At 33.9% G+C, this 27,471-nt stretch overlaps 1 protein-coding gene across 1 annotated transcript in view; it reads right to left on the bottom strand.

Annotated features, from left to right (window-relative positions):
* LOC149067605 (uncharacterized) overlaps nucleotides 1-27,471 on the bottom strand; it is a 185,133-nt gene that overhangs the window by 90,418 nt on the left and 67,244 nt on the right. Inside the window, exon 2 of the mRNA XM_089252482.1 lies at nucleotides 15,716-15,751. Coding sequence (XP_089108608.1) covers nucleotides 15,716-15,751 — 36 coding nt within the window. The remainder of the gene's footprint in view (nucleotides 1-15,715; nucleotides 15,752-27,471) is intronic.

Below are 27,471 nucleotides of genomic sequence, written 5' to 3'. Positions count from 1 at the left end.
TTAAGTGATCTCGAAATGTGCCACGGGCAATTTAAGTGATCTGAAAATGTGCAGTGGCAATTTAAGTGATCTTTCCAGAGCTGTGGGAAATGTGCTATGGGAAGTTTAAGTCAATTGGAAATGTGTTACGAGAAATTTAAGTGATCTGGAAATGTGCCACAGGCAAAAATGAATAAGTAACACACACAAAGATGAAAAAAAAATCTAGTTGAAAAACTTTGTTAATATCAACCTTAAGAGCCACGCACATTTCACGCTTTTTTTTACAACTCATGAATAAAAGAATAGTTTTGGAACATGAGCAGTTTTAGCATCCCCGTGGTCAAGTTTAACTCTACGATTCGAACCCCTGAATAATAAGAATAATAATAAAGAATATAACTATGCCACATAAGGTAGTGTGTGATCCGAAGCAGTCTCAATAGGGAATGGCTGCGAAAAATCATTGGACGTTCTTAAAACTTCCGCGCAGTACGTGCTGAATGCTGCTGAATACTCAATGAGACGATGCATAGCAAAAACACGAGAGAAATAATGCATTTTTTTATCCGAGGCTTTTCCTAGAGCCTGTAAAATGTTTCTGGTCTCTAAGATGTTGGTACAGTCAAACCTCGTGTGGGGAAGGACCCGATTTCACATGGAGAAACATCAGCATTTGCCCTGGGCCCCAAAATTTATATATTATGTATTTTACTCAAATTTCTATAAATTTTCTTGGGTAAAATTTTAGAAAAACAAAGAATCCCCCCCCCCCAAATCACTTCATACTCTTCCCAAAGTGCTCATTACCGGCAAACTCTGTTAAACACTATTAAATATCTATTTAAATATACCAAACAGTAATAGACTTTCCACAGCCTGTACAATGCGCCTATTGCAATAATAACTCCACGACAAAAATATGTTTCTCAATGTGTTAGTCTCCTCAATCTCGCATTTTTTTTTACCGTGAAATGATTTATGATTAACCATGACAAGAACGCATCGAGCTTATCGTGTACATTGTAATATCTGATTTCTATGAAAATTTATGAACGTCATTTCCATAACCCCCTTGGATGGGTCGCCTACCTTTTAACATGATAAAAAGATTTTCTTATGTAGAATTATTATTAAAAATGTTATTTATCCATTGATTTATTTCAAATGTTATTTGATTGTGTATTTTTATTTCAATATATTTCATTGTGTATTTTTATTTCAATATATTTCATTATGTGTTCTTATTTAAATATATTTGATTGTGTATGCTTGCCTATATGCCACTACAAAATTTAACATGTAACTGTTAATTACTGTATTGAGTAACTGTAATACTCAATTTTTTACAAATTTTCAAAAAACAACTTCATTTCAAAAAAAATCATTAAAAACAGCTTTAGCGCATGAAAATAACATGGCATCAATGAAATTGGTTCAAAATAAAGGATACTGTTCAATATATATTCATAAAATGGCTATATATTTGAGATCCATCCATAATCAAATATTTGAGATCCATTCATAAATACTTGTGTTCATTTTAACTTTTTTTTTCAATTTTTCAAATTTAAAATTTAATTTTGAATAAGATTGAGTTAGTAAAATCTCACATCCTTTTATAAACTGAAAACGTTTCTTTATTTTGAATCATTTTTTATTCAATTACATTGATTTCAGGTCATGCATGCAAGTTGTTTTTAATGTATTATTTCGTAATTTGTAAAATATTAAGTATTGAAAATATGTGAATTTTTGTAATGGCGTAGGATAACATACACAATAAAATATATGTGGTAAAAATTTGAAATAAATCAATAGATAAATAATATTTTTAATAAAATATTTCTACATAAGAAAGTTTTTTACCATGTTGAACCGTAGGAGACACCTTAAGCCAGTGTTTCTCGAAGTGTGCGTCGCGGCTCCTAGGGTTGTTGCCAACCTTGGTCAGGGGCATCACTAAGAGCTGAAGATATTTATTTGTGTGCTTATTTATGCTTTGAAGTGGTTCTTTTATAAGTGAATATATCTACGACACTATTTTGGGGAGCCATACATGAGTCATAAATTGGGTAAGGGAGACGCCGCGGGTGACAAAAGTTTGAAAACCACTGCCCTTAACCCTTTTTATCCTGACAGTACTTTAAAATATCAGGTTAGATAATTTGTTTTAAACTAATTGTTTCAAAAGCATTGTTTTTTTTTTTGTCTGTAATTAGGACTAAAAATGACCTACCAAATAATTTACATAACTATTTATTATTATCATTACATTTATACTTTTATTTTAATTTATTATAATTTTCTTCTTATTCCACTTTCCATAATGTCGATATAAAGGGTTAAGCGGAGTGTGAAAACGCATATCGGAAGTTTAATAACATAAAAATGTCATTCAAGACGACCGGAATTGTTAAAAAGTGACACAGCAAGTGGAGTGACTTGTTATCCGAGTGACCCGCTAACGAGTTTTGACAGTAAATGCCTCAACAAATAACAGCTGCACACATGCTTTTGGTTCATTCTGTATAATATAAACCGTAAAAAAAAAATTTTCCCATGAAATATTGCATAACGCAACACACAGAACGACAGCAATTGAAGCTGTTATGGTTCTTATCATTCCTGTAATATAATGGGGTATTAGATTAATGATATAAATATCTGCAATAAGACATTATTTTGATTATCATGTCTGGATCATGTTAGATTTACCTTTCATAAATCTTCATTGGTCATTAAAACAACTTCAAAACTTTGAATTATTATTATTTTTTGTTTTTGAATTATATCTGATTTTCGCCATTAAGATGATGAAGGGAAAATATAGAAACCACTCTCGCAAAACTCAGAAATGTCTTATAATAAAAATTGTTCCTCATTTTCGCATCGGATAAATAAGCCTAAGGGCATATGTTGTATATCGATGTAAGTAATCGTAGAATTAATTTTCTGTTCGATTAGCCCGATTTTTCCACAGGCAAATGGAATATTATGAAAATAACTTATCCTTCTACTTCTCTGTTTATTTTATTTATCCGTTCACTCATTTCACGTGGGCTGCATTTGTCTGTACTTATCCAGAGGCAAATTTTTGTTGTCATCAAGAAACGTTTATGTTTAATTACTACTCGGAGAAAATTTGAAAATGTCAAATAAACCCAAAAATGTTGCTTCTGGCGATCGTAATTTTTCTGGAATCATCTATGGAGAATTACGAAACATTTTAACAACTAGTTGATGAGAAAATGAATTTTGGAAAGATAGCAAATTTTCAACTGCCCATACGGGGAATGGAACCCATGTCCTCTCACTTGCCGAGTGCGCGCACTAGACTACACAGGCAACGAATTTTAATCTTTCCTTAGAGCTGGTGTACACTGAACGTGAACGTACCTTTGACGGTCGGACCTAACTCGGGCCACTAATTCACTGCCCTTGCAGGGAGCTGAATTTTCTATCTTTCCTAAATTCATCTTCACATCAACTAGTTGTTAAAAACCTTCATATGGAAGGTGGAGAGTGACATCATCTTCGGATATTGAATATTAGTTAGTAATTTTTTTTTTCCAACTTTTGGAATAACAAGGATTCAGAAGCAGTATTAGTCGAAACGTGTTCAACATTAACAATTTCAGTACCGCATTATGAAAACTGGATTTATAAAATATATCAAAAACCGTATAAATCTAGTAATGCACTATGATGATGGTCTGCCTCCCGATACAAGGTTAATCAATATTGTAGATCTTTTTTTTAGGATTTTCTTTTAGCCCACAAAGTATCCTCAATCTCATTTATTAGTTCTAAAATTTAAAAAAAACGCACATTCAAATTATAATTGAATTTGGGTTCACAATTGTTTGCATACAATCGACACCTCACCATGCACTGATGGTACTTGTATAAGTATCAGTCACGTCAATGTGCTTGGTATTTGAAACATATAGGTATTATTTTACGAAAAAATGCTGACATGAAACGAAATATGGATCAATTACTAGAGTGAGGAAAAATAATATTATGCATTAACTCGATTATTTCCTTAGTACAGGGCGATTATAAATAAACTGACACTACTCAGACGGATGTAGCGCGAATTCTGATGATTTTGATGAAACGTAGTATATAGGATATATGAGCCATAAGGGGGGGGGGTAAAAGAAAGATTCAATGAAAATATTTCATTGTCATTTTCATTTCATTCAAAAGTTCAATTTTTGACCACCAGGTGAAAAGATCCGCTTTTTTATCGCAGTCGTCTTTTTGCCATGGTCCAAATAATATATATACCAAGTTCCAATGAAATACGTCCACCACCATAGGCGGAGATAGACTTGGCAGTCTGTGGGGGCACGGTCATTATTGCTGGGGGGGGGGCACGATGATGATGATACATGCCAATTCATATATACATATATACATTAGATCAGTCGACTTCACCTTTGATTTGACGCTGGGGAAATGCCCCTTCCCCCGTATCTCCGCCCATGGCCATCACAAAGAGCGCTACATAGGTCGGAGTAATGTCAGTATGAGCAAAGCCGCCTAGAAGTAGTATCTAAGAGGCTTTGGTATGAGCCGAGTAGTGTCACTTAAATTATAACACTACTCCAACCAATGTAGCACCCGTTGCGGTGGACGGCATTTCATTAAGTCTTGGTATATACGTTATCTAGAAAATAGCAAAAAGATAACTGTGATAAAAAAAAAATCAGTTTTTTCACCGACCAGGTGGTCAAAAATTGAACTATTTTTTTCATTGAATCTTTCTTTTCCCCCATAGTTAATATATTCTATATATTAAGTTTCATCAAAACACCTATATCAGAATGAGCGCTACATATGTACTTGGGACTCCAAAGATTTCTAGTGTCAATTTTTACAACATTGCTTTACGCTCAAGGGGCTAACATAAAACAAACTGAAATCATCATGCTGATACTGTGAAAACACTTTTCCTAGAGAGCATTAATCCCAAAATTACGAGATAACGGAATTATATTCTATGATGTTCTTCGAGAGCAGAGCCGAGCCCATGTCTGCTCTCATTGATTAGATCTATTAATCTCAGTGTCAAAGCCCTCGAAATTTCTGCCTGCAAAGCAATCTGGCCACAATGCCATCTAAACCAAATTCATGGTTCTGTAAGCCACTTGCTGCTAAGCTTTGTCAATAAGCACTATGATTAATATAGGACATTAAAATGATGTTTCCACGAGTCAGTGAGTGTTAATTCTTTGTCAGGAATTGTTGAAAAATATCTCTGAAAAATTTGTTTAATGTAAACCCCTCTTCTCAAAGTTTGAAATGAGATATGTTCATCCATGAGCTGTACAAGAGGAGTCGTATTCAGTGAAAGGAACTTGAAAAAAAATCACCACGTGGCCATAGAAATCTCAATTTCTGTATTGTTCCTTTGGATGTAGTCCAATTTTTTCCGACTGGCATGTTTGTAAGCCAAGACAAATTAGGAAACCGAATTATATCGCAAACAGACGTTCGTAAACCGAGGGTTTACTGTATACGGCTTTCATAATCAAAATCCCAACTCCTAACAACGTATATAAGGGGTGTTACGGGGGTTAAACGTTGGTGGTAGTTTAAAGCAGCTGTCAAGTGACATATCTGGACGATAATGTTATATTATTATATTATATTATATTGTATTATATAATATGTCTGCTGGACGATAATCCAGCAGAGCATTTCATAGAACTATGGTCATTTTTATCCACGGGCCCGTGGGCTCATATTCATTTCCGCCTACATGATAAGATTGGTACTATGATATTCGTAAGTATGTTAACATGTAAGCTTTCACTTCCAGTTAAATGTGGAGGCCCCAGAACATCACTTCGCCATGACCAATGACGGCCATGCATAAAACCTACATGAAAAGGATGCTCAGTTTTCTCTAGTCCAGGGTAGGCACGAATGCAAACCATTTCTTATTTCGGTTTTTATGAATTTTTCAAGTTTCTACGGACTTTTTGCCCACCCTGTATAATCTACGAAATATTGTATCAGAAAATTTTTTAACAAATATGTACAATGCATGGATCCAGTTCACTGTTCATTATGGAATTTATGTATGGGGAGGAGATTATGATTGTAATATCCAATTACTAAATGAAACAATAACAAAAAGTTTAAATATAATCACGCCTAATACTCATCATCCATTAAATATCCAAATAAATTACTATAGATCAAATATCCGTAAAACTTATGTTTATAGACTATTACTCTTTTTATTCAGATACAGATTGGTTTAAAATAAGAAAAATTCAAAAAAATATCAGAAATAATGGAATGAAATAATGGAATCAGAATAATGGAACCCAATTTCAAATCATTGTTCCTTGTAAAATAATAAAAAAACAATTCATGTCTATTTAGGACCAAAAATTTACAATATCTTGGATTCACACATAAAAAATTAGAAAATGCTTAAAAAATATAAAAGTCTGATTAAAACATATGTGGAAAATACGAATATCATAAATAGTATATAAAGTTTTAAGCGAAATCAATTAACACATACTAAAAAACCGTGGGGGCAAACCAATATATAATTGTGTGTGTATGTGTTCACACATACAAAGCGATGTGTTGCCACGAGAAGACATTTTGGTGGATCTGCCCTGGACGGACATAGGTCCCTTGGGAGATGATACCTTGGGGAGATGATTTGTGTGTAGTTTATGCGTTGCGTTGTTTTTCCGTTATGTTCATTTATGTAATTTATTCATACAAATAAAAAGGCCTTTTCTCTCTTTTCATATATGGCATCCATATTGATATGGAAATCTTTTTCTCAGCCACGTCGTTGGGTATTTTGCCTGTTGTGGCATTGTATTTGTATTGCCGCTGTGGTGGTCGAGTGGTTATAGTGACGGACTCACGATGCGAGGATCCGGGTTCGAACCCCACAGTGGTGATCGGCTGAAGTTGGTTTTCTGCGGTTCCCAACTTCAAGGCGCAAATGCGAGCCGATCTCCCCGTTAAAAAGTCTCGCCACAGAGAGCAACAGTCCTACAACGATAAATCATTCAATCATAACACTTCACTCATAGTTAGAAAAACTGGTGGCAGATGGCAGCACTACACATAACAGGCATTACAGAGAAACAAAAAACTTCACGCCAGGTTTCACTACACGTACACGCACATTCCCGCATGTACCGATTCGTTGGGGGTTCCGCCGGGGGCGGGGTGCATGTGTGGTGTAGCAGTAGTAGGTAGGGCCTCCAAATAATGGCTCGGGGATCCATGATGTTCTTAAGTCAGCCACCAGGTTGGGCAATTTGCCTGTTGTGGCGTTGTATTTGTATTTGCTCTTGAGGACCCCGGGCCGTGCCCGGGTAGCCTCATGCATTACGATGGCACTACCCGCAGAGACGGATTTATTTAGTTATACAAGTTTTGCACCCTTCTCCCATTCTATTAATTTTCTCGGCCCCTCATTCCTGAAATTTTTCATCCCTCTGAACTTGCCACCCTGGGCTATAGCCCACTAAGAAGAATCCCTGTAAATACGCCACTGGCCACGAGAATGAAATATTGTCCAAAGAGAGCCGTGGGCTGAAAAGTGGAAAAACACTGCTTTAAATTACCGTCAGAACTGAAAGGGTTAATATATTAAAGGGCTTTGTTTCCTGAAAAATGAATGACTATGTAGTTAGTTAACTACTTCTCATTTCAACGTGTGTAGCTAAAGAGAAATTAAATCATTAATTTCAATTTTGAGAAAATACCGCATCTTTGAATCACTGTAAGGGAAGAAAGATACTCTCTTAAAACATCCACGGCATGTGGAAAATATAAAACATCTCGGAACAGTATAACTATTGCCGAAGTATTTTTGAAGAAGTTTCTTAGCTAAGTACTTTTTTGAATAAGGAATGCAGTGTGTGCTTTTAGCTGATTATTTGAAGAACCATTTCTATCTCAGCGAAGATCGCGGGTGACACTGATAAAAATACGCACTTAGGAGTCACCAGCTGTAAAAGTAGCTCTTATTCATCCATTTTGTTCTGAAAGGTAACTGATGATTATAGCCTGATAATGGCGGAAGGTTAAAGGGGCGTACAACGTGTCTTGTTATTTTTTGTTTAGTTTTTTTTTTTTCATTATTTTTTCTTTTTCGAAACAGAAGCTTATCCATTCAATTAATGAGCGGTTGACAGCTTACGATTACCTGGTTTCTTGAGACCTGACTTCCGAACATACCGAGTAAATGAGCCACGGAATCCTTTTTTATCTGCTACGAAAAATCATCTTATGGTAAGAGTAGAAAGAATAAATAGCTTAATTCTCCAAGAAGCTCTTGATGGATTTTTTTTCCCAACAAGATTCGATTCAGCTAACTCTTGAGCTATTCGATAGAGGTTCTTCAGCTTCTACATCCACTAACATGTTGACATAAGTAGTTTAGACGATAACACTCAAGTTCGAAGCCTCTTTGTTATGATTGTTCATCACAAATAGTTTTTAATGACAGAAATACTCTTATGAAGTAAACTCTCATGATGCTCAGTGTATGTTTACCTGTTTTGATATGTATGTAGCCAATTCTACATGACACATTACCGTGGCACCTCCCTTAGCGGATACTCCCCGTTAACGGACACTTTTTTGATCCCCGGTCCCGTGGAATAGGGATTTAATGTATTTCACTTGCCGTTAGCGGGCAGTAAAATCAGGCAAACTTTAATTTATTAATTTTTGGTCATAAACCAAGCATTTATCATATTCAACTAAGATTATATGTAATCCCAAGCTCTTGTTGGTAAACATGATAAATCGTCAACTGGTTAATTAATTAACTGAACATAACTATGGTCCAGGATGGTAAACTCGAATGGTAATGGTGGTTTGGTCTGTTGATACGTGGGAAGAACGCCAACTTTACAAGGCTGATCATGTTGTGAATTAACGGATGGTATTTTTTCGGCCCGAAATATACTGAAAAATTTAATTTTCTGGATGTTATACCGAAACTAATATTTCGAAAGTAATGTGATTTGTTTCCTCTGGGAATCGAACCCGAGTCCACTTGCATATCTGGGGCAAGTGCGCTAACCAATACATCAGAGACTCTGGTGTACCAGACCTCTGGTCTCACCAGAGGCATAACATCCAGAAAATTCAATTTCTCATATATTTCGGGCCGAAAAAATACACTCTCTTAATACAAAAACGCCAACTGGGGCGAAAATTGCTGTAGTTAAGGGAGGCTGCTATGTCTCCATTCAGCGCTTCGCGCTACTAATGTGTGTTTTAAGGAACTGCAAAGTGTGTCTCTGGTGTATTGGTTAGTGCACTTGCCCGGCATGCAAAGGGACAAATCACTTTTCTTTCCAAATATTGGTTTCCGCATAACATCCAGAAAATTCAATTTCTCAATATTATGAATGTTTTTATCTTCGTCACACTTATTTTAATTGAATTTTTATTCCAAAATATATGTAGTACACGTATCATGTACGGATAAAAGTAATTAATTGGTTTAATCAAGAGAAGAAAGGTTATATTTTTTTTTTCATATTTATCAGATTATCCAACTTTATTTGAAAATTATGCATTATCGCCGGTAAAAGCGATAAATGTAGTGAAATTTATTCAAACATTCTTTATATCGAGACGATTAGTGATTATGCATGACTTGCAGTGTATCACTTTTGCACACACAATAACATATGCATTTTAACATTAAAATCTACGGGAACCAATGACGACCGAAATCAAACGTCGTATAAATGTGAAAGTCGTATAAACGAGGTTGCACTGTATATCGTACATCCCTATTAGCGGGCACTGCCCGTCAGCGGACAAAATTTTTGGTCCTATGGATGTCCGTTATCGAGAGGTTCTACTGTAGTGAGAAATAAAAAATATACAGGGTGGGCAAGAAGTCCGTAGAAACTTTAAAAATTCATAAAAACCGGACAAATAACCAAAATAAAAACGGTTTGCAGGGTTAGCATAGCTAGGTCATGGAAATTTCGCAATAAAACATTCTGAATTCAGTGAGATATAAGAATTTGAAGAAAATAGTTTTTACGTACGCATGTGCGAGCGATACAATTTTATTTTTCTTTCAAAATTTGTTAGCGAACTTTATAGGAGACTTATATGAAAATAGCAGGTGCCGGACAATTCGTGAAATATTTTTTAGAAATTCGAAAAATATCCAAACTCAACAGTGTGTGTGAACACTAACTTTCGCACAGCACGTGTTTCTGCAGCCGTTGACTTTAGAACCATATATTCAATTATAAAAAGCTTTCACATGACGTGCAATTACTTAAAATTTGTTTGAGGGGCCATATACATGAAAAAATTAAAATATGTTTATACAATTAATAAATAAAATGTTTATACAATTAATAAATAAAATGTTTATACAATTAATAAATAAAATGTTTATACAATTAATAAATAAAATGTTTATACAATTAATAAATAAAATGTTTATACAATTAATAAATAAAATGTTTATACAATTAATAAATAAAATGTTTATACAATTAATAAATAAAATGTTTATACAATTAATAAATAAAATGTTTATACAATTAATAAATAAAATGTTTATACAATTAATAAATAAAATGTTTATACAATTAATAAATAAAATGTTATGCAATTCTCGTGTACTAAAAATTCTATATTATATGAAATGCAAATCCAGTTTTAAAACGTCATTTGTAAAAAATTTCATATTTTTAAATGCAGTAGTTATCGAGATATTCAATACATAAAACCTCTATGTTTTGCCACCTTATCACTGTTTAAGAAAGTATTCATTGGCTCAAAAGTTGCCAGTTTTCGGGACTGTGCACAAATAGAATGTACTCAACCATTTCATTTTTTATTTACAATAATAAAATCAATATATAATATATGAATAAATAAAAATTAATTTTTGTGACAATCAAGTTTGACAGCTACAGAATTTTTACAAATTTGAATTTAATTTAAGCTTCGCACTTTGTAAATAACACCGTATATCATTGGCAATTATTGCTGAAAACCTCCAAGACAAATTTTTCCATTAATATTGCATTTAAAAACATGAATTGTTTTGTTAATGACTTCTCAGAGCAGCATTTACATTTCACTAATTGGAAATTTTAGCACACAGGGTATACATAAAATTTAATTTTTATATTTTTTATGTATACGACCCCTTATAAAATTTAAGAGTAACCGCAGGTAATTTGAAAATGTTTTGCAAATAAAAGTATGTTTCTAAAGTCAATGCTTGCAGAGATATCCACTGGGCAAGGCATTTCGGACAACCTGTATAGTGTATTAATTTCAAATTCCGAATCCAATGCTATTCGATGACAGTAAAGCATTTGATTATTATTATTCTTCATTTTAGTTCTGCCAATAAAAAAAAAGGAGCAACAGGATGCTCATTTGAAAGTATAATGAAGTTGAGTATAATCACAGCCTGTTTCATGTTGTTACAGTTTCCGCTTCATGCAGAAAGAAAAGTTCGTTACACTGTCTGTCAGTACAGCATATAATAGTCGAAAAATCCTAATAGACAGACAGACCCTGTATTTCATCATGTGGCGCTACCCAGAAATGCGTCATTCAGTCGTTTTTAGTGATGATGAAGTCTCTGGCAGGACGAGAAGATTCAGCAGGTAGAAAAAGAAAACCAGCTCAACCTACATGACGAGCACCCACGTTGTACCTCCAGTGTAGGCAGCTAAGAAAATAAGTAGCTCGCCTTGTTAGGTGTGCAATCCTGTCATCAGTTATGCAATTCGCAAGCAACGACCAACCACGCCGAGAGGCATTGACCTTGGTGGAGCAAGTCGGGAACTTCTTCTTGGTCTTATAGCCTATTCATGACGCATAAAAGTCATTTCACTTTCGTCATGTAGGCGTGAAAAATGGCAATTCCAATCACGCCCACGTGTGATTCAGAAACTTTTCATGACCGTTGTTATTGTGGAAACTCAACACAAAATCTAGACCGAATCTTATTTTGTGTAAAATAATTTTATTTCCGAAACCAACATTTTTAACTTGATTTCATAATCGAATGCAACAGAATTAAATCCTAAACAGGATATAAATATTTTATACAAAAATTTCATTTACTTTTCCCCCAAAGCAGTATAATAGTTTACCCATTGAAATCAAAAATGAAAAATATGAATATTCCTTTTAAAAAATTGTTAAAAAATTAGATTCGTATTCTTGAATGGTATTCAACAACATTTCAATTAATTCCCTCGACAGATGTTACCGATCTCTTGGGAATACGTGAGGATCGTAATATTTAAAATACCGACATAATTGTATGTACACTCATGTCCATAAATTAAGGATAATTCAGAATCACACGGAAATCGAAATCTAAAGTAAAAATTTCACCTGTAGAATTATCACACACATCTGCAAGAATGATATGCAAATTTCAGGAAGCCACCAGATGATGCCGATAGTACGTCACAATGACGAGAGTGTAAGAGGGGGGTATATAAGAAATGGTGGGAAAGAAGTAAAATTGTTCACAAGAGTTCTGTAAGGCGCTCAGTGCACATAAGCGAATAGTTATGACACAGACGACGCATGTGGATGATTTTTTACGTGGTAGAATTATCGGCCGCCTGGAATGTGGGCGTACTCAGATGGAAGTATCCAAGAAACTTGGAATTGCCCAAAGTGTCATCTCTAGGCTTTGGCAACGATTCCAAGATAACGGAAATGTCAGTAGACGTTACAGTACAGGTCGCTCCCGAGTTACAACGCCGAATGAAGACTGGTATTTGGCAGTAACTGCCAAAAGAAGCAGACGGAGCACAGCATCCGACCTGTCTCGTCAGCTATCTGCAGCCACGGGTACCACAGTTTCAAGGCAAATCGTGTACAGACGTTTGGGGGATATTGGTCTATATGCTCGCAGGCCTGTCAGATGTGTTCCGCTCACGGCAACTCACCGTCGGCAGCGATTAGCCTGGAGTAGAGTACATGCAATGTGGACATCGTCACAGTGGGCTTGTGTGATGTTTTCCGACGAGTCCAGGTTTAGCTTGCAGTCTGATTCACGTCGGACTTTCATATGGAGAACGCCAGGTACCCGTTACCACCAAGACAACATCATTGTACGGCACCGTTACGGTGGTGCAGCATTGCTCGTTTGGGGTGGAATTATACTGGGTTCCAGAACAGATCTGCATGTTCAAACCGGAACCATGAAAGCCCAAATTTATCGGGACATCATTCTGGAACAACATGTACTTTTGTCTAGGGGTGCCATGGGCGCAGAATTTGTGTTTATGGATGACAACGCCCGTCCTCACCGAGCAAACATCGAAAACGAATGCCTTGAATCTGAGGATATAACCCGTATGGAATGGCCAGCATTCTCACCTGACTTGAATCCGATGGAGCATGTGTGTGACATGCTTGGCCGACGAGTTGCAGCTCGTCAACCACCTCCTACATGTGTACCGGAACTTCGGAGAGCATTGCTTGCTGAGTGGAGTGATCTTCCCCAAGATCAGATCGATAATTTGATACTCAGCAAGCTTAGGCGTTGTACGGACTGTATTTCATCGCATGGGAGACATACAATGTATTTACCATCATACCAACCATGTAATAGTAAGTTTTTGTAAAGGAGATATTTTTTACAATTGCTCCAAGGAGCAGAAATCGTAGTTTTTATGAATGGTATCATACATACACCATCGTTTTTGTTCTTTATCTTTTGTTTAATAAATGGGCTTTATGAATAACTAACGTTTGTTTCGTTTCTGAACCTTTATTTGCCGGAGCTGGCATTACCCTTAATTTATGGATATGAGTGTATATATACACTCATATAAATGTCCATACATGAGTGTATGGGAATTTGTGGTGGGCTGAAGTTGGTTTTCTGTGGTTCCCAACTTCAAGGCGCAAATGCGAGCTGATCTCCCCGTTAAAAAGTCTCGCCACAGACAGCAACAGTCCTACAACGATAAATCATTCAATCATAACACTTCACTCATAGTTAGAAAAACTGGTGGCAGATGACAGCACTACACATAACAAGCATTACAGAGAAACAAAAAAGAACACGTCAGGTTTCACTACACGTACACGCACATTCCCGCATGTACCAATTCGTTGGGGGGTTCCGCGGGGGGGGGGGGTGGACGGGGTGCATGTGTGGTGTAGCAGTATTAGGTAGAGCCTCCAAAAAAAATGGCTCGGGGATCCATGATGTTCTTAAGTCAGCCACCTCGTTGGGCAATTTGCCTGTTGTGGCGTTGTATTTGTATTTGTATATATGTATATACGGAGTGTCCTGTAAGTCCTGATACCGCCTTTTTCTTATCAACCGTTCGTCGTAGAGGTATAGTTCCAACTTAAAAATTGCTCAAAATGTTTTTAAAAATCATCCTGTACCATTTTGAGAGTGAAAATACGGGGTGTCGGAAAATAAAAAAATCTAAATGTTTATATATGGACAACCTGTCCTAAAATAACCTAATTAGGAAGTTGTTGCCCTGTGTTTTTGTTTTGAGACCAAAAATAAAATTCCATGTTTTTCAGTGCAATATTCATTGATATATTTGTATTAAAAATTTGATAAAAGTTGGGAAAGAACATAATAAATAAGGAAAAAGAAGAGTTTTCCGTTAGTTTATGCTGTTCTTCTCCGATTTTTCAATTCCAATATCTCAACGAATATTGCACTTAGAAACGTGGAATTATTTTGTTGACCTCACCTCATACAAATACAAATACAAATACAAATACAACGCCACAACAGGCAAAATGCCCAACGAGGTGGCTGATAAAAAGATGCCCATAAAAATATGGATGTCATATATTTCAAAAATACATCAACCCAATTAAAAATGCAATTATTCATGATAGACAAGGCAAACACTTTGTAATTCAGTTTCTTAGGACTGGGGACCCGTATGAAATTTAGATTCGTATTTTGTGACACGCTGTATTTTCACTCCCAAAACTGGTACAAGATTATTTTTGAACACATTTTGAGCCGTTTTTAAATCGTAATCATAACTCTACCGACGAGCGGTTTATGAGATGAAGGCCGCAATCGGACTTACAGGACACCCTGTACAATACATGCATAATGGAATAATACTATTGAAGAATAGTTCTAAAATATCGTATCCGAAGTCTTTTTTTAAGTAGTCATCTTTGTTTTACTGCAATCCCTACATAATTATATGACGGATATTATAATTTATTGAAAAACTGACACTTCCATTTATATATATACCACACACGATAATTTTCATCAAAACTCTTTGAATAATATTGATGAAAACTGATTCATTTATATCTGATGAAGATGAATTGCATACATTTTTATATCTATGCAAATTATGTACATGAGAACGAATTGTAACATTTTTATATATAACTACCAGTATGGTCCGCAGGTGATTTTAATGAAGACGCGGAGCTTTTTTTTTATATATTCTCATATTCCGGGTGAACGCGCGGAAAGTAAATGGACGTGGGTTCGATTCCCCGCAAAGACAGTTGAATTTTTTCTCTTTCCTCAATATATCTTCGCATCAGCCAGCTGTTAAAAACTTTCGCATAAGAAATTATATTTTTGAATTTCGTATTACTATTTTATATTCAACCTAAAAGCCAGGAGTTTTTCATACAAATTTAATACCAAAGCAATAAATTTAGTGAAATTTATAGAAAAGTAATCAAAATTTACCTTGAGACATCTGGGAGTTCACTGCTGGCTTCTCACCTGGAAAATAAAATTCAAATCAACATTAAAGTAATATATAAAAAAATATGATTACACTGTTTAACAACAACAAAATTTCATGCTCCTAAAGAAATTTTAGTGGTTTTAGGGTATATTTGGAGATGACGATTTCAAAACTTTTGGTGGTTTTGCCAAATTAGCTCTAGTTTTTGAGAGATATAATACATATGTATTCAACATCTCAACATTTAAACACAGTTTGCAGCAACTAATATTTGCGTCCAATTCTTACCTTCAATTTTTTATTTATTTTCCTATTTTACTCAATATATTATTACATTTATTTCATGATCAGATATCAGTGGTATTTATTTAATGATATTAAGTTTATTATCGATTTACATTTTGCAAACTGTGAATGTGATTTGTATGCTGCTTATGTATTACCACTGAAATTTAACTTTCATTTCATCTCAAAAACTAGAACCAATCTCAAACAACCAATGCCAGATTCGGACCCAGCACTCTCAAAATCACCCTAAAATTATTAAAATAGCTTTACCAATGATTTACTGTATTTATTTATAACACACAGTCCGACTGTGATTTGCGTGCTGCTTACATATCAACACATCACCTCAAAAACTAGAGCCAATCTGCCAAAACCAATGCCAGATTCAGAATCAGTGCCTCAAAATCACTGAAATATCCTTTGAGAACAAAATCACTGTTGAGCAGTGTTATTATCATAAATCTATGAATCTTATTGATCAAATCGCAATTCAGTTTGAAACGAACAAAGACTAAATTTTTTATATAAACTGCAAATGACCCAACACTAAAAAAAAATCTCGTAAATTTTAGAACATTATTTAGCTAGAAATTTTCTATAGAAAAATAAGTTTTCTACGTATATTCTTATTTTTCTCGTTTATTTAATAGTTCGCGATCAATCAGCGTGTGCGGTACTAATAAAAAAAGGTAGGAGGTTATGTATTAATCGCTCCCTACATGTTAAGTACCAGAACCTAGAATAAAGAAAGAAACCTCATTAACTACTTAATCACAAATTTTCACAAAAGCTACCTTGATACTTTGAGAGAGAGAGAGAGAGAAAAGCCTGCTTGTGTGGCCTTGCCGATTTATTTTTACCTCGTATTAATTACTGCCTTTATTCAGCTTCACTGTACTTCTTTATAGACGGGCATTTTTCTTAATAACGCCGCCAATACTTTTGAACGATGGAGGAGTGCTTTCAATGCTGGCGTTAAAAGATACCGATCACATCATGCAATTTTTTTTTTTATCCTATTTTTTTTTAGAAGTTCATAAAAAGGACGGTCGTAGTAATAACTTATACCATCCTCGTTAATGAAGAACATTGTCGTCTTGGATATTCGAATATTTCAAGCTCTTTTGCGCCTCTCATAAGGTATTAAAAGCATTAAAAAAACTGCTTTCGGAATTAAATAGTTTTACCATCCTTGCTGGTACTTTAAATTATCTATTAAGTTTTAGTATTTTTGGAAATTAGGTTGAAGAAAAATTAATTCATCTCGTTATCCGTGAGAAGAGTAAAAAAAAAAACAATGTTCCAAAAAATGTGGAAACCAAGTCATAAAAATGTAGGAAGCATAATGGCATGTAACAAATGTCGAAAAAAATACGGTGGTGTGGGATATGACACACAAAGTATCCCGAATTTTGGTTGAGGATGACTCATGTTTAATGCGATTATGCCTATGGACAAAATAAAACGAAATGTGGAGCCAACTCGAGTTTAAGTTTTTGGTATAAATGTGTTTTTACCAATTTGTCCACAGAATTTTCTCAATTGTTTTACGTTCGCGTCATCGTTGGAAATGTTACACTGGACAACAATCGAATCGCGTCCGACATGAAAATATAAAATTCCGAATGATTTTGGCCGGCTAAACACGAATATCACCATTAAAAAGTTTTATCCTCTGTTGTCTTTAAGATATTACCTTGTTAACCGTTAAAACGTTTTATACGAGCGTTTTTCTATGGTGAAAGAGTGATAAGGGCCATAGAACAACGATACTATGGGAAATGGTCAATCTCGATGCTGGCTGGACAGCAAATGTTTTATTTACGAGTTTGACAAAGTAGGAGAAAAAACTAATTACATTTCAGAGATAGTCGAAGCCGAAATAAATCGAATGTCTGGGAAACAAATTAACACTGTACTGATTTTTAATTGTGTATTAATTCTATTGACAATAATGCACAAATGAAATAGATACCCATCAATTTAAGTGGAAAAATTTGCTTCGAGATAGGAATTTTTCACAGTACGAGTAACTTCCAGGAACGATTTGAACGTATAATTCGACGCACTCTGTGATTTCAACGTCAAAATATTCTCGGAGAGATATTCTCGGCGACTCGACGGTTGATATCACGGCACATTTCTTTGGAACTACTGGTCTTGACTTTCTGAATTAATCATAGGAACCTATCTAACGTGCTATTCGAGGTGAATAAATTGAGTATAATTTGAAAAAAAAATGTATGTTTGAGTCTATTTTATATGATAAAATCTATGCGCAAATTAACACCTGTATCTCCCCAAATCAGCATGGTTTTGTTAGAAATAGATCTACGGTTACCAATCTTCCTTCCCTCAATACTCATATTGTTGAAGCCATAGCTAATAAAATCCAGCTCGATGTAATTTACACAGATTTCGCTAAAGCATTTGATTGTGTTAACCACTCTATATTGATGTACAAATTAAAAAAAATTGGTTTCTGCGATGATACATGTAAATTTTTTGCTTCGTATCTAAAAAACAGATTGATTTTTGTATCTTTTGGCTCGTCTCTTAGTGATGGATTTTGTGCAACATCTGGAGTCCCTCAGGGGTCTGTCCTTGGACCGCTATTGTTTCTTATTTTTATTAATGACCTTGCCGCTGCTTTTCATAGTTGCTTATTATTTGCTGATGATTTTAAAATATTTGACTTTATTGTAAATTTTGAATCTTGTTCTATTGTTCAAGATAAATTAACCCACATTTACCACTGGTGTATCGAAAATCATCTACACTTGAATATTAACAAATGCTTTGTTATGTCTTACACCCGTAGGAAAAATCCTATCACATACTCTTATTATATTGGAACTGATATTTTACAGAGAAGATATTCTGCTACCGACTTGGGTGTAATTTACACCTCTGATTTTTCCTTTCGTGACCATATTAACGATATTTGTAGTAATTCGTATCGCAAACTCGGTTGCCTTAAAAGAATAACTAAAGATTTCACCAATTTGGATACAATGATTGTTCTTTTCAATTCTATAATACGATCTAAACTTGAATATGCATCTATTGTTTGGAATCCTCATTACAGTAATGCTATTGATGATGTTGAAATTATACAAAACTCATTTATGCGATATTTGTATTTTAAGAAATTTAGAGCATATGACATTACAATTTCGACAACTTTTCTCCGACAAATTTTTTTAATTACCAGTCTCCAAAAGAGAAGAAATTTCATACTTTTGAAATTTTTCTGGAAGTTGGTTAATGGTAATGTCGATTGTTCTTTTCTGTTATCAAAAATTGGATTCTTGGTCACACGGTACAACACAAGGTCAAATAAATTATTCTATGTAGCTCACTTTAGGACACTGATTGGTATGTCTTGTGCTATTAACAGATTTTGTATTTTGTATAATAGCTTACCTGATGAATTTGATATATTTGCGACTCCTATTGGTAAATTCAAACAGCTTCTTCTCTCCGATTGATCAGCGATTTTTTTTTTTTTTTATATATATATTTAAATAGTGATTTCTTGTATTTGACTGTTAAATATTTACTTTTCTTTGTTTATTCATTTTTCTTTTTTTTTTTAATCGTCTCGTGTGTTTTTATTTATTTTCATTTTTAATTGATCCGGTGATTTTATACAGACCTTTATTTTACTTATGTGGTATTGACTAGTGTTTGTGTTTTTTTTATATGTTTCATATCTGTGTATTGCATTCTATTCTGTTTGATTTTATTATATTTACAATGTTTCGGTCATACCTTGCTGTAATTGGATTGTTTTCTGTAGCGTGGTATTAAATAAATAAATAAATAAAAATAAATAAATAAATAAATAAATAAGTATGATAGACAATAAGTGTGTGTGTGTGTGTGAATTTTTTATGTAGATATCGAATTGAGATTGTGGTATTTTAATTAAATGTGAACAATATATTCCGACATAATACTGTATTCATTGTTTCAAATATGCATATATATTAATCAGTCCACCGTACAATATTCTCTTACAGAAAGTGATTCGATTTACGGAATACTTTTGTAAGTTTAAATAAAAATATATCTCAATCGCATGGGGATGTTCAAACTTATCTTCTCAACAAACCTTAAAGATTGCTTGCATTTTATCAATGGTAGATAGCTGAAGCACCAAGATTTGCATTCAATGTATCAATTGGATTGTATCATGAAGTATTTATTCGAAAAGAAAACTGGTTTTCAGAGAATGATTCTAGTTGAACGAATTGTTCTTTTTTTCTTCCGAATAACTGAATACATCCCGTATGTTACCGACATTGAGGTAAAAATAAATTCTTTTTGACGTGAAGCGCCTCCATAAAATAATCTTACTTGGTTTTTTGCAGGGAATATGAAACGGATATTTTGAAAAATACATAAATCTGTTGGTACACAAAAAACGTGAGTATGTCAAAACGAAGGCACTGAAGTATTAGAGTGGTTGTAAGGTTCCTTTATATACGGTGTTCAATATTTACAAATACGGAACTCTATTTACAGAGAAGTAAAGTAAAATTCCTTAGACATTACCATAAGAGAAGTTATTTTAGGGTCTGTTTTTAAGGATCCGCTGTCCTTATTTAAGGTTGTATCGCCTTAAATGAATTTTCAACCATCAACCCCATGAGGCACAAGCTCGGAGCAGGAAAATACATTGAAGCGAGATTATTTCAGAAATAGAAAGATCGTGTGCTGTTTTGTAAGGAAAACTACCACCACCGTGGGGATTTTTATTTGTGTACTAATATATTACTGAGACTAATGCACGAAAATAAAATAGATATCCATCACTTTACATGGAAAAACTGCTTCGAGATATACGAATTTTTCATTATACGAGTAACTTTCAGAAACGAATTAAACTTATAATTTGATGCACTCTGTGATTTTATCGTCAAAATATCTCTTGACAACTCTGGTTGATATCACGGCTAACTTCTTGGGAATCAGTGGTCTTGACGTTGGGCTTTACCGTATGAAATGAAATGAACTTATCTAGTTTGCCGTTTAAGGTCCATATTAAAAAGATCTACCACCTTAAATGAATCTCAACCATCAACCCCATGAGGCACAAGCTCGGAGCAGGAAAATATATTAAAGAGAGATGTTTGACGAATTTCATATAAATATAATGTTACCCTTGATATCGCAAAAAAGTTCTCAACAGAATTTTACTTTTCAAAATTTAAAAAAATGAAAATAAATCAAATTCCCTGGACGGATCATGCTGATCCCTTGGGAATACGTGAAGATCCCGTTATTATTAAAAAAATTTAATACCATTTGAAACAAGATTATTTGAATTGTTAGAGATCAAAAGGTTTATAATTTTGTGAGATTTTCTTCAAATTTTTAATCTCAAGGTAGTTTCTCAATACTCGCATTCAATCACGAAACAACACAAAAAAACTACCGTCTCGAAACACACTTTTCATTTTTTTTAAACTCGATATATTGAGATGAAAATACCTCCAAAAATAGTTAAAAGAAGGTTCAAGGGAGAAAATAATTAAAGTTACTTAATTAAGTTTAAAAAAAAAGAGACGGAGAAAAAGAAGACACAAGAGAGAGCAAACCTTCCAAATCAAATTAACGAAAGTAAAAACTGGATTCGAGTTCAATCTAATATTTAAAGATAGTATTAAGTTATACATCAACGAATGAGACAAGTAATGAAATTATTATGCTCTAGGTTAAGGTGAACTCTCGTCAAATAACCATCATTTGAGAGAAAATGCTAGAGCTTCTCACACTAGACATTTACTATTCTTATAAAATAATAATAAAAAATTTAAATCGTACGTATTAAATGAAGCAAAAAACTTGTAGAATTTCTCGAAAAAACGATGTATAATTTTTTTAAATAAAATAGCGCTATTCATAGAAATATATATATATACATATATATATATATTTTTTTTTTTTGAAAAAATTGTAACTCCTTTCTAGATGTGGAAAAACCGTGTTATTCTCAAACATGTTTTCATGTTGCACACAGAAAAACAAAAAAAAAAATGTATGAAGCATTCCTCGAGAAATTTACTTCTCTCTTCATACAACTTTCAAAAATTCCACACACAAGTCATTGTTTATTTATTTGAGACGTTTCTAGTTGAGTTTATCGATAGACGCTGGAGGTATATGAGCCTTTAAAAACATTTTTTTTTATATTATTATTTGTACTTGATGCAATCGTGAATATTCGAATGGCATACCTTTTCATTTATCTACAAGAAAAGAAGAAAAACCAAACAATTTCTACTACGAGACTACTAAGAAATTTAACATTTTCCATCCATAGCTTGCTTTCACAACGTTGAGTGATCCCATTGATTATGCACATCCATAAAAGATTGGCAACGGTTTCTTTACAAACCTTTTTCTCTTAGAAAAACGGAAAAAAAAACCCTTTTTTTTTTCATTTGTGAGTAAATATTTTTTCCTAATTATTAATGGAATTCTTTGAGAAATATTAAAAAGGTAAAATGAAGGAAATAATCGAAAAAAAATAGAAAAATAATAATAAAACCCAACGAGAAGTCTTTTCGTGAATTTTCTCAATTTCCTGTGATATTCGATAAACATTGAAAAGAGGAAAAAGAAAATTTTCTTTTTAATTTTATTTCAGTATATATTCGGTTTTCTGTATTTTAATTTTGTCACTTGGAATTTACAGATTCTCTTAGGAACAAAGAAATTCCGCGATATTGTTAATTTTCCAAGAATATAGCAGCGAGTTAAGATATTAATCTACGTATATAGGAGGCTTTCAAAATGAAGATTTTTCTTTATATTTATTTTATTTGAATATAATGAAGAAAGAAATTTGAAATGAAAAAAAAAACATGCATTTCTGCGGAAAATTAAATTTGAAACTAAATTATAACTAAGAATTTCAGATATGAATTTTTTCATTTAAGAATAATGAAGTCGTGCCGTTATTAATGATATATTTCCAGCAACGCATTGTTTATTTTTACATATTTTTCATTTCAATTCGGTTTGTTGAAATTAATTAATTTTTTTTCCTTTATTTATCTCGTTTTTATTCATTCGTGCGATCTTTTGCTGTATTTGTATTCTTCGACTTTCAAATATTGTGAAATTATCATTAGAATTATGTCCTGGAAAGAACGTTACAGAAGCATTATGTAAATAATTTTCGTGAATCAATTTTTATATTTGCGTCCTGCCCTTGCAAAAAATTATGATTGCACCTTCTAGGCACAAAGAAACCCACGGCCTAAAATCTGTTTTTCTTAATATCCTCAATATACAGGGTGTTCCATTAGTTAAGTAGCGTTTGATTTCGACAGCGATCATTAAGACGAGCATTTTGGTATGCAACGTAGTGGAGTATTCGAACATAGCGTTACAGTCTATAGTAGTAGTTCTTAATCTAAGGTCATATATATATATATATATTTATTTATTTATTTATTTATTTATTTGGGCTCCTTGCGGTACTGGAATGTTCTAACGGGGGCAACGGGTGAAAATCGAGTGGAAAAGGAGGCATGACTGGTGTTCAAGGGTGCCGCAGAGAGCTTCGAAAAAAGAATCATATCTGAAGAAATAAATATTTTAAGTTAAACAATGTGGGAAAAGCTGTGACTATATTCAGAATCCATCAGAATTTCCCCATGAATCCACGAGCCCCAGCCGGTCTTAGCCTCATGTCCATAGGAGGCCTATACGATGATATCCGATACTATCGAGCTTGAGTATCTAATATATAAGGCAATAAGCCCCCAAAACACCTTTTTTTTCCCTGGGACCTACGATTTTGCGACGGCCCAATATGGGAACCCCCCTTCCCGTCACAGGAGGTAAGTTTACCAAAACGTTGCCCAGGGGCCAGTATATGGACTTATACGGGATAAAATTTTTTCTCTGTAAGTTTACTGAAAAAGTTATTCTATAAATAGAAAGGGTCTAGTTTCTTCATGATAGGCGGGTGTGTATAAGTCAGGGGGCCACGAAATGAAAGTATGGAGGAGGAATTGAAGGAATTAGTATATGTGAATGCAGTTTGCGAAAAATTTGTTTTCACGAAAAGGGATTTGTTTAGTCGCACACAATCAGTTCGATTTTTTGTAAACAGAGGGCGCTATACGAAAAAAAATCAACAGACTACCTTCACGAAACCTTCCTATAACCTCTTCTCTGTCCGAAACGTACGTAAAGAGTCAGCCAGTGATTCGTGGTTGGGGTAAAGCAACGTCACAATATTGCTTTATCCACCAACACCAACATCGCAATGAAGACCTTATGTAAGCGCCAGTAACAGGAAAATTCAGAAATAAACTGTCTATCGCAAACGTTGCATTTTATAGGACTGATTTGCATATTTCCAGTGATTTGCTTTCGTGCAACGTCCTCTATCGACAAAAATATGAAATCGTCTTCATGAGAATAGCTTTTTCGCTCACTGAATTTAAATATAACTGATATTTTAAACAAATTCCTTCAATTTTTCTGAGTTTTTAAACTAATTACGAGAATTTATGGAAAACCTTATATATCAATACAGGGTGTCCTTATATTTACGCAGTATCGGATTTCAACAGCGATTAGATGTTTAAGATGGTGTATCTTTGAATATTGCGTCATAGCCTATAGTGGGGCCTTTAATCTTTCAGACACGTCGGGCTAAATAGAAACTTCTCACGAAGCCCGCGGGCCAACAACTTATGTAATTCAGTGACACTTGATAGAAGGAACCAATGACGTCCCGGGTTATAAGCACGGACTAAAATAATTGAAGACTTTCATTTCTTCTGAAATTACTTATTTTATCACTTTGTTTATAACTTTTGTTTCATCTTCTTACATTTGTTTATCAATTTTGATGAGTTCTGTAATAATTTTTTTGACCAATTCTGAAAAAGTTTTTGATTAATTATAATCGCAAATCCTTTTCAGTATTGCACGCGACGCTTTACCCTAATTCTGAAATTATTTGTTTCAGTAATTCTGAATTTCCATTGATTTGTTTCGGAAAAGAATTTCTTTAATTTATTTTATAATTATTTGTTCCATTTATTCTTGAATTATTTTTTTTCATTTATTCTAGAATTATTTCTTTCATGAATTCCGAAACTATTCCTTTCATTAATTCTAGAATTAATCGTTTTTCAATGTATTCAGCTATTTTCTGATCCCGGGCTACGACAAAAAGCTCTGAGCCAAATATGGCCTGCGGGACTTGCGTTGAAGATCCGTGTCTAGATTAATTTTACTGTACTTAGACTATGATGTTATATTCAGAGACCCCTCTTGTTGCATGCCAAAATAATCGCCAGAGTGGCGTGGTGGTAAGATGCTCGTCTACCACCGTGAAGGTTGCCGTCACGGTCGCAGGTTCAAACCTGGGTTTGTTTTCCCAGGTTGTTTTTCCTAACGAGATTGAGGCGACCACGATCGATAGCACCTTCATTTCCAACCCATCTCATTAATAACAGTAAATTGCAATATGGCGATACGTATATTTGGTGGTGCCTGTCTGCATATCAAAATAATCGTCATGATAATATTTATTGGGATCTGAGGAAATATAACACGTATCCAATGGAAAACCCTACATAAATTCATAAGAACATTTTCCAAGGGAAAAATTGTTATATTTCTCTAAATTATATACGCACATAAATATACGTATACAGTTTCTAAAAGTTTTTTAGTCATGAAAACTCTCTGAAATTAAATCAAACGTGGTCCTTTTTAAATGATCGAAACATTTTAAGCAATTCTGTAAGAATTATTATACCAGGCAAACATTTAGATACACAATAAACGTTAAACTCCTTTATAATCCTTCTCCAGATTTCACAGTGAATTACTAACAACACCGAATGTCCGCGGTCAGCAAAATTTTAACAAATTACTGGCACGTGGTTGGCGTTGAGTTGGCTCAAAGCATACAATACCTTGTTTATCTTGCAATTAATAAGTCTGAAACTCTTCTATGAGGCACCGAAGAGGCTTTGTGAAGTCCAAGTTTGCGTGCCGTGTAATTATAGTCTCGGATGGAAGTGAGCTAAATTGCTTCCGGTCAGTATTAAATGTCTCTAATACTCTCTCTACCAGAGAAGAGGAAGACAGAATACGGAAGTCAGATATTTCAACGGAAAGGTTGAATAAGCTTGTTCAAGAATTCAAATCCCGAATCCAAATGCTATTCAATGAGCCTCCTTTTCAAGCTGTGAGCTGGGAGCGTATCCTCGTCAGCAATTCGAACGATATTAAAACAGAAGCTGTCATACACGTTTAAGAGTATACGCTGGTATTTATATGAATAGACTGAATTTTACTGTAGAGGAAATTTCTACTGCAGACGAATTAAGATGCAAGCATACACAGTTTCAAAGAACTGTAATGTTCTGTCGTTTTCATGAATAAATAATGCATAGGTGCTAATTCCCAAACTTGAAAAATCTGTAGTTTCTCGCGTGACGAAATATTTCACTGCCAAAAAACATGTCACAAATAAAAGGGGAAAATAGGGATTTTTGCGGGACTGTATGGAGTGATCATACATCCCGTTTTCTCGAGATATTCCTGTATTTTCCCTAATTATGACCTTTCTTTTTTTAACCAGTTATCTACGACGTTATGCAAAAATGAAATAGTTATCATGTAAATGTTCTCGTAGGTCATTTCAGTTCTAATTAAACCCTAAAAACAAAAAAAAAATTTCTTCAAAACATTATTTAATACACAACGATTTAAATGACCAGGTACTTTGAAAGACCGTCAGCACTATTCGTTTACAATTAATGTCAAAAAAAACAATTGAGAAATGATGAATAATACGGTTGCATAAATATTCATTTATTTTACCACAAAAGAAAACCAGATTTTGCTTTATACATTCATTCGATAGGTATATTATATATGGACGGCTTTTAGACTGAAGTGCCAAAAGTCATGGGATACCTCTTAACATTGCTGCGGCGGGTAAAAGGAGGTCCCACACAATATTAAGAGGTATCCCATGACTTCAATGCTGAAGTGCCAAAAGTCATGGCATAGCTCTTAATATCGTGTAGGACCTCCTTTTACCCGGCGAAGTGCAGCAATATTAAGAGGTATCCCATGACTTTTGACACTTCGGTGTATATAAAAGGAATAAAGCGTTATTTTTTTAAATTTTTTGAGATATACCGACATCTGAACTATTGAAAGAGGTGGGATTTTTTATCTAAATAGAACCAAGTGACATTTTTTTGAAATTTGTTTAAAAAAATTAAGTATTAATTATATGCAAAATTTTGTACTACAGTAGCATAGAATAGCATATACAATCAAATATATTTGGTAAAAATTTTAAATAAATCAATGCATAAGTAATATTTTTAATAATATTTCAACATAAGAAAGTTTTTTACCATGTTAAAAGGTAGGAGACCCTCTTTAAACAAGGAAAATAAGTTTC

The sequence above is a fragment of the Pholcus phalangioides genome, unplaced genomic scaffold, assembly GCF_987345545.1.
Source record: "Pholcus phalangioides strain wild (caught in Gottingen) unplaced genomic scaffold, Ppha-v1.0 ptg000029l_1, whole genome shotgun sequence".
In the NCBI taxonomy this organism is placed as follows: domain Eukaryota; kingdom Metazoa; phylum Arthropoda; class Arachnida; order Araneae; family Pholcidae; genus Pholcus; species Pholcus phalangioides.
The sequence above is the reverse complement of the archived record's forward strand: the minus strand, read 5'-3'. Positions and strand labels throughout refer to the sequence as shown.